Source organism: Paroedura picta, chromosome 6 (assembly GCF_049243985.1).
Source record: "Paroedura picta isolate Pp20150507F chromosome 6, Ppicta_v3.0, whole genome shotgun sequence".
Taxonomy (NCBI): domain Eukaryota; kingdom Metazoa; phylum Chordata; class Lepidosauria; order Squamata; family Gekkonidae; genus Paroedura; species Paroedura picta.
In genome coordinates, this window is record NC_135374.1 from 77,443,486 (window position 1) to 77,452,749 (window position 9,264).

Here is a 9,264-nt window from a genome sequence, read left to right on the forward strand (position 1 = left end):
CATATCCTGGTAAAGAGAAAGAATATCCAATAGTAAAACTGGCTAACCACCTATGACACTGGTCTGGAATAATCTTTCACAATTCACTAACAGTTTCACTGATATGCACCAGCTGTGACTTAGACGCAAATTTCAACGTAATATATTTTATGCTTATTCTACATATCCTCAGAACTGTAGCACACATGTACTCCAAAGACAGGACCACATATTGAAACTGAGCCAAAATTCCAATTTCTCAATCAAACTTCTCTCTTTTTGAATATATAGTTTAATTGAACTACATAGCCTGCATACATTAAACCGACTCAGAGGTGTTGCTTGAAATGATCATCCGTGCTTTTATATTCCCTCCACCAACAAGTCAATATCTACCCCTCTTCCACCACATTCTTACACTTCATCCAGAGTGTTAATCCAGAAAGATTGCCACCCTCAGGTTCCTTCTTCACTGTCACTAATGTACCACAGACTCACTGTCTCACATACAGATGAATGTGGGGATCCACCCTTTCCCCACCCTTCAGTTATTCTGATGATGAATACAATAGGGTTGCTAATGAACATTAAATGGTAACTAATCCACTTTGAGCAATCCTGAGTATATACCCTCAGACAAAAAAATACTACTTTCTGACAAACTGGTTCCACTATCACACAGGAAAAAGAAGTGTTAATTGAAAGATTTCAATTAGCATTGATAGGGGAATATATATTTTTAGTTCATCATGTACAAGCATTTCACCCTAGAGGAAAGAGTTCCTATGTCACTATTGCCCAAACTTGTGCAGCATTTTAAAGAGTGTTACCAAGCAACGGCTCTTTTCACATGGAAAATCTGTCCCTATACAAATTAAAAATGAAACATATACAGACTCAGCAAACTAACTCATTATATAACTCTCATTGCTATACTTTTAACAGCAGTTTACAGAGCATGAGGGGTTCACCTACCTGAAGTAGTGTGTCTCTAAGCAAAAGGCAAACAAGGCTGTCAAAATGTTCACTAGCTGCCGGTTCATTCCTCCTGTTTTCTGCGTTGAATGTGGAAAAAATATCCCAGAAATGATTCCAGAGTCAACCGTGGGGGAGGGGGAAAGAAAGTACTATGTCTTGTCTAAATTCCCAGATCCAGCAATAATTTAAATTTCTTTAAAAGCAGAAAGAGAAAACCCGAATTTGTACCCATTGAAGATGGTAAAAAAACAGAAGTACCAGTCCTCGGAATCATTGTTAAGCTCATCCCAAGCAACCAACACAAAAGATACAAAGCATCTGAACGGATGATTCTCTGCTTTAACACAAATGCTGAATCCCCTCCCCCTCCCCCCCTTATCCTAAATGCTTCTCTACCTTAACATCATGCAAAGGGGACTAACGCTGCCATGCCGGTTTGTCTTCAGTAGCTGATTTTATTTCCCTGTGGAATTAAAAATTGGTATTTGTATGAATCGTCATTAAAACGAGGAGGGCTCTTTGCCTTCCCCTCCTTTTTTTCTTAACAGCAAGTTGTAAATATCGTAAGGGAATGATTGGTGTTGGGTTCTAGAAAAAGCTATGCTCCCTGTGCCGGAATGAGCGGAAAGAGCTGTGATGTTACACCGACTATAAATTTCAGCACTTGGACAGCTCCGTGCTCAGCTTGTGCGCATGCTTCAGTGGCTCCATCAAACGTGACTGGAGTTCAGAGACGTTTCCTCCTCCAGAAACAGGGACTCAACTCTCCCGTCCCATCCCCTGTTTTAAACCCATCTGCTTGCCACAGATCAGCAAGTATGTAAATTCAAATAGCTTCAGTAATCCTGAGGATGCATGTGATCACATTTAAGGCATATTTTGACAGATATCTGCCACTGGCCACTGTGAGTTTGGGAAGGACAGGGGAAATGGAAAGACAGAAACAGAAGGCACAAATGAGTAGAAGGGAGAAACTTTAGGCATTTATGAAAATATAAAAAATAATAAAAACAGCAGTTGCAAAAATAGGAAATCATTATTTCGAGGACAGGGTTGTGACTCAGTAGCAGAGCACCAGCTTTGCATGTAGAAAGTTCCTGGTTGAGTTCTTCAGTTAAAAGGATCAAGTTGCAAGTGATATGAAATCCTGAAAGCCACCTCTGGTCAGAGTAAACAATACTACCTTTGCTAGACCAGTGGTCTGACTTAGTATGAGGCAGCATCATGGGTACAAATGGGTATCCATAAGACTGGGACATCTCAGTTATTCATGTTCCCATCACTTCATGGCAGTTTCTGCCAGGGTTGAAAAGGAGCATAACAAGGAGAAGCTGGATTTCTCAGGAGGGGTGGCTTGAAAGTTAGGGGAAGTGCTTGCTTCATTGGGTGCCTTTCTCCATCTGGGTGATCCTCATGTGAAAGCGGAGGAGGAAAAAGCTACCACATCTGATCTGCCATGCATTAAGACACCTCCATTTATTGGGGAAAGGAGCGGAAATAAAGAAGAAAGAATAAGACTGTTGATGGCAGCAACAGATAGAAATATGACTCATCAGAAGCACGGACTATACACTGGAAAAACACCAAAAGCAACTTTCAGGGGAATGGGAAAGGGTGGAAGAGTTACATGCTTAATGGGAAAGTGATACAGCACCTTCTTCCTTTTGAAACATCACTTCCAATACTCTGTCATTTAATTCCAGTCATTTCAATGGGTTATTTTGTTGTTGTTGTTGTTTTCAAAGGAAAATGACAGTATTGTGTGAGGCCAAGCAGGACAGCCCCAGCAGGGATGGATGTTTCAATGAGCAGATCACATCACTCAACATCTTCTGCTTTGAGCCTGGAAACTCACACACCCACAGTCATGCCACAAGGCATCCTCAGAATATCTATCTGGCATTTTAACACATTCCTGAGGGCTGCTTTGGCAGGGGCAACCAGCTGCCAGTGCAATAGTGGCACCAGAGACCAATGTCCCCCCGCTAGAGCATACACACACCCCTTGGACCACTCACCAGCCCATTCCCTATGCAAGCTGCACACAGCAGCCAGCAGAGTGTGTGTGGGAAAGGGTGGAGATGAATATATGGGATCAGCATTCAAGGTGCCACTGGTGCGCTGCTAGGGGTTTCAGCTAAATAAAACAGAAGTCTAGTGAGACCAGAAAAACCAGCAACAGCAATCCCAGAATGGCGTCATGTGTCAGAGGCTACCCTCTTGGATGTGTGAATGGGCATCCCTAAAGAGAAGACAGGGATGGGCCTGAAGCAGAATGCTCCAGGAGCAGGGCTGGAAATGTTGACTGAGCAAAGTGGCAGGGACTGCACCACACTGCTCATGCTCCCAGGTCTCCCTGTTAAAGCATCACCTACAATGATGTTAAACAGAAACATGTGCTGCAATGGCAAACAAAACAGATGTCATGCCAGGCATAATCACACCTCTGAGGCTCGGACAGGGATCCCCAAGTGGGGGGGGGGGCATTTGCCAGAAAATCCCTCTGATATGCTTGTTGTGTCCATCCAACAGACATTTACATTTACTGTGATCTCCAACTGCAATGGCTCCACCCACTGCAGCTTCATAGGGCCTTCATCCTGCAAGGCAATGGATTCCATGGTTGCCAGGGAGACCTGGCTTGGTCACCCCTATAACCAAACGCATCAGGCATGGCCAGTATTGTTGAGATGGCTTCCAGGCTGTTGAGAAGGAGAAGGGAGAGGTAGTCACAGATTCCTACCCCTGCTCACCAGTCAGTGTTTGGGTTGACCATCTACAGATGGAGTACCTGTTAGGTTTCTGAAATGAGATACATTAGCCACACAGCATGGGTTTTGTGCTTCCCTTTGGGTGTTAGTGCTAAGCATTTCCTTGGTGGTGCTGATGAATGCCTTCTCTGTGCCTCTCCTGCTACCAAAGTGCAATGCTGTGCATTCTAATTATGCATAGCAGAGACCTCACAACCTACTTCCTGGACTATGGAGCATCATGGTAGGTGTTTATGTCATACTGGAGGGGGGGGCTATGATAGGGTGCAGGGGTTTAGCTGCCTTTGGTTGCATGTCATGATCCTGGGCATGATCCTAATGACAACATTGCTTGGTGATGTTGCTGCTGGGGAGCTCTGCTAGTGTATCCCTGAGAAATGCCAGCAGACTGCCTTGACCCCTCTCTGTGTGCCTCTCTCCCCTGCCCTGATTGTGTTGTGAAGAAACTCCACCTGCCAAAGAACAGAGTGCTGGTCATCTTCTAGAACAGAATTCCAGGATCTAGTTGATTACAGGCACAGTGGGTGAAGGACAGAATATATATTCAAAAGATACAGGTTTGTATTTGAGCTCACCAGTTGAACTGGTACTGGAATTTTGGGCAAAAGCTAGAATTGTTGGACGGAAGAGGATAAGAATGCCCAAGTTGAATCAGATCCATGTTCTATCCTCATCCTTCCAGCATCATTGATGCCAACATTCCCTATAACCACTGGCTCCTCCAAAGACTACATTCCAGTCTGTCTAGATTACAGCCTCCACAATCCTAATAACCAGGCATACAGATCATTCCTTGGTGGGAAAGGTCATCACAAAAATATTTCTCTGTATTACTTCCAAGAGTCTTTACAAAATGTTAGAGGTGCGAGTATCTTCTGAGGGATCATTTTCTGACGTTCCCCTACCCCCAAGATCCTCTTTGTCCCTAAGAGCAGATGAACTATTGCCATGGGAATCAAATTATTGTATCAGGTAACTGGAAGTCTCGTCTTCATCCTTTGATTCTTCCATGCGATTCTCCAGGCTTGCAACCTTATTCCCAGAGAGCCAGGAGCTCCTTGCAACTGAGCAAACAAGCACCAACCTTTGCCCATGGAATTCTCTAAGCAATGTATGGGACGGCCCCCATCCCATTTCTGGGTTTCTTCATTCATGACTTTAATGTTAAGGTGTTTTGCTTCCAATTGTGTAGCATTATGTTGATGACAGATTTAAAATATTTTATGATGCATCACAGTAACACCCCATAAACAAAATAAATATTCTTATTTAATTGTAATTTTTTTTCACACATGGAGTTTTCGAGGTAGAAACGAGAATGCTGAAGGCAAAAGTGATATCTGCAGTATGATTTTTAAATTTAAATATTCATAAGGAAACTAGATATTTTAAGAACAACATTTAAGAATTTGCAGAGCCCCATTTGAGTCATAGGTAATATTAAATTCACTGTCACAGAGAAAATTTCCTATTACTTCTGCACCAGCCATTTCTTTCAGTTGATCAGATATGGGGATTTTTGCACTCTTCCCATCAGGAAATCATTCTCTGTTGTCCCATCTTGGACTTGTCCAGAGGAGGCTCTCATTTCCACTACAGCTGAGCTGGCATCTGGCTGGCACTAGATTAGGGAAGAATGAACAGCTCATTTCCTTTCTAGCACAACAGCACTCCGGTCCCTTCAAATACGACACGAAGTCTTATCATATGCATTTGGATTCTTAGAGTCCTAACTTCACACCATACACTAGTAATTCAATTAGCTTGTCTAAATTGAAAACCAACCTGATACCCTTAAAAATGTGGCATCTGTGGTGAAAACAAAATCTTTCTTCTCAATCCAAAAATGTCTGACAAGATCTTTTCTAGAGGGTCAGTCCCCTGATTGGTGAACAGTGATACACATGGGCTGGTGTCAAGGAAGTTTATCAGACTTATGGGTCCCTAGAGTAACTCCCAATTCTGACATTGACCTGTGGTCTGCTTGGTTCTTTTTTCTTCCTCTCTATTGTCCCAGTTGTATCTGTCGTTCTGCTTCCAGCACTGGGATCTTTTCAATGTTACCCTAGCCAGATGAAACATACTTTTCCTATGAGTGGCTCCAAGCCTCAAGAGTCTTTGTTTATGTGATTAAAGTGTATGATTCAGGATATGATGCACAAATTTGCAGCCAGCGATTCAGCACTCCATTGGGGTCCATTCAATGCATTTTAGAAATAGATTTTCCTGTTTTGCACAAAAAAATCCTGCTGCAAAAGCACATCGAAAATGCACTGTCCGATGTGTGCTGAATAGGCCAGAGGATTGCAGACACCATTGAAAGACACCATGATCTGGCCTTTTCCCAGTGGCTGGTCATGATGCTGTCCTCATGATTTTGGTCCCTGTCAGGTGGTTGGTCATTTCAACATGATTCCAACTATATAGACACCAACTATAGAAAAGCAATTCCCACTTCTCTAAAGTAGTATTTAAAGGGACATATGCCTAGAATGAACTGATGGTGTTGTTGTACATTCCTGTGGTCCTGGCTTGTTTCCAGTTTCTTTGACACTCTAGCTCAGGATTTCTCAACCAGGATTTTCTGAAACCCTGGGGTTTATTGATGGACCTGGTAGGGTTTCTTGAATGTGTGTGAGTTATTTTTTCATATATAATTTAAATTTGTTAAACATTTATTGGGTGATACGACCACATTTGTTCATGTTGACCTCCCCCGCTCCCCAAATGGCCAATGATGCCAGGAGGAGGTGGGAAGGGGAGGAGCCCTGAGTAGGTATGTACACAGCTATGCTTTCCAACCATACTCTGCACAATCACACCACTTCTGGGGTTTCTTGAAGCCTGGGGAATGTTTCAGGAGGTTCTCAATGGTAAAAAGTGTGAGAAAAGCTGGCCTAGCTGATGGATCTTTTGACCCTCCAGATGCCACAATTAGTGTGCACTCAAGAATCCTCTACTTGAGAGCTAGTGAACTAGCATCCTTATAAATCCTCCTTTCATCAGTCTTATAGGCCGGGGGTAGTCAACCTGCGGTCCACCAGATGTCCATGAACTACAATTCCCATGAGCCTCTGCCAGTGTTGGCTGACAGGGGTTCATGGGAATTGTAGTCCATGAACATCTGGAAGACCACAGGTTGACTATGGATGTTATAGGCCACTATGGATGTTATAGGTTCAGCAGTAAACTGCACAAAACTCTGGGCTCATGGGTTGTTGAAAGAGTACAGCTTATCTGAGAGTCAACTGTGAAGTCCCATGAGCTATCAGGTTTTTATGCCCCATCTTGGTAGTTCTCCATCTATTCAGCAACTCCCATCCATTCTGCATTCTTTTAAGAAAGTTTACATCGCTGAAAGTTGTTTACAGGACTCCATCAGGGTTTAGTCTGGCAGTCACTTTCAGAAGCAGGGTCCACCAGGAGCTGCAAAGTGCCAGATTGCACATTTATAGGAACACATTTCCCCACTTAAACTCCTTATATATGCGTACAGCCTGGAGGAAGTATAGCATATGCATAAGTCAACAAACCCCAAGTTACCAAGTGACACTGCACTTCTCACTTTTGCAATTACTTCTGTCACTACCCTGGAAATGGCAACACATCTGATGCTTTCAAAGTAGACAAAATTAGGCAATATTTCTTATTCTTCTGATGAGAAAACCCACAGAATTTATGAAAAGTTTTGAGCGAGAACGGGCTGGCTGACCCTGAGCTTTTGGGAATCCTTTAAGCTTGGCCCTCTACATCAGGATCAAACTCTCTCAGTGCCATCCAAAGCAGAGTTACACCTTTCAAAACTCCTTGACTCCTGCTTAGGGTGGCACTGTCAATGGAAGGAAAGGCCTGCTGTTGTCACCACTTGCCATGTGTTTCAATGACTTAGACAGATTTTAAAGTGTATCCCTCATCTGTCATGTCAACTAAAATGATTTCTTAGAAATTATATCCAAGTTCAGTGAGCAAAAATACATAAGCAACTTCAGTGGTGGGACATAACTGTCCCTATGTCCCTTTTGTCAATGGAATTCATTTACATAGTTCTCTGCCAGCTATCAGCAGTATGGTGGGAGGTGTGTGTCCAAATACCAGTTAAGTTATGAAATTCACTAAATGACCAAGGGCACATCACTCTCTGCTTCAGTTGAACCTAACTCACAGGATTGTTTTGAGGATAAAATAGAGGAGCGGAGAGTCATCTAAGCTGCCCTGAGCTCCTTTGAGGGAGGGCAGGATGAAAATGTCATAGATCAGTGTTCAATTTGACATAACGTTTTGATAAACTTCTCTCCAATTCCCCAACAGGCAAAAAACACATCAACTACTGAGATATGTAAAGAATGCCTAGTCACAGAGTTTAATTTGAGCAAACATGGATCAGGGTCTGTACATGAAAAGTTTTCTCCCCATGAGGATGCACTAAGCTCCTAACATTTTATGCAGAATCAACAACGGAGAGAAGGTTGGGGACATGCACAGATGCATAACATTTGGTTCCCTATGGAGTCGCCACTGTCAGCCACACATCTGAGAATGGGGTACAACTTCCAGGTTAGAACATTTGGATACCAGATGTCTTTGAGCATTGTCTGTTTCTTCAACAATTAAACCCCTCTAACATTTTACAAATGAAAATACAAGGGGGCATTTTTGGTCACAACAAACAACTCCCAAACCCCATTACACCTTACTGATGACTATGTTCTGTTTGCAGCATGCTGTATTCCATTATTTGATAAGAGACGTGTTTTGCTTTTGAAATTATGGATGTGCAAGGGGCGGGGGGGAATTTCCAAAGAATGGCATGCTGATGCCATTGTAAACCAAGTTTTCCCCAAAGATAAATAGTAGGACAGAACAGGGGCAGAGATTTACCAAAGCTGTCCGTAGTAAATAAGGACAGTTGGAACATGTGTAACAAATCCTCCAAATATAACATTTCGAACGAGCAGTTTGATTTCAGCAGTCAGACAGATGTTTACCAGCAGTACCAAACAACAGCATAAACCAAATGCAACCATTGAATACAAAGACAAATTTGGGTAAGGGGGGAATGCCATTTACACAGAAAGCCATTAATAAACATAGTATTTTTAAAAAGGGAGAGGACTTGAAGGTAATTCAATGTGACGGTGAGTTGAGCTAGGGATAAAGAACATTGAGTCTGGCCTGCTTCTTGAACTGTATGATAAAAGGGGTAATTGAGCAAAAGAATCTAAAATTAATATAAATTCATCCACCCAGATTATAGGGTGGAGGAACCAAAAGTATTAACAACAGTTCTATTTGCAGGGCCATTCAAGTCACATCTTGCTTTACAGAACAGCTTGTTTGGGGATCAGAATGACAAATCGTTTAAACCCTGGACGATTCATCCTTTGTTGTTGTACCAAGTTGTTGATGACCACTACGTGTTCTGTATGGATATTTGCAGCTGTGGATTGGCCCTGAGAGAACAGAAACAAGGTTCAGTCTGAGATAATATGAGGGGAAGGCCACATGTCAGCAGTTGGCACAGTGGAGCCCACCCATC

The 9,264-nt window shown here is 42.7% G+C and overlaps 1 protein-coding gene across 5 annotated transcripts in view; it reads right to left on the reverse strand.

Annotated features, from left to right (window-relative positions):
- GLRA2 (glycine receptor alpha 2) overlaps positions 1 to 1,647 on the reverse strand; it is a 146,241-nt gene extending 144,594 nt beyond the window's left edge. The window contains exons 1-2 of one of the 5 annotated variants that reach the window (XM_077343192.1): positions 1,354 to 1,645; positions 955 to 1,034 (exon numbers count right to left, since the gene is read on the reverse strand). In XM_077343192.1, the coding sequence (XP_077199307.1) occupies positions 955 to 1,022 (68 nt within the window). In that variant the 5' untranslated portion in view covers positions 1,023 to 1,034; positions 1,354 to 1,645. Of the gene's footprint in view, positions 1 to 397; positions 460 to 954 lie in introns of those variants that run through there. The other 4 variants (XM_077343193.1, XM_077343195.1, XM_077343194.1 and 1 more) reach the window with 4 other exon arrangements.
- Between the last annotated feature and the right edge of the window lie 7,617 nt (positions 1,648 to 9,264).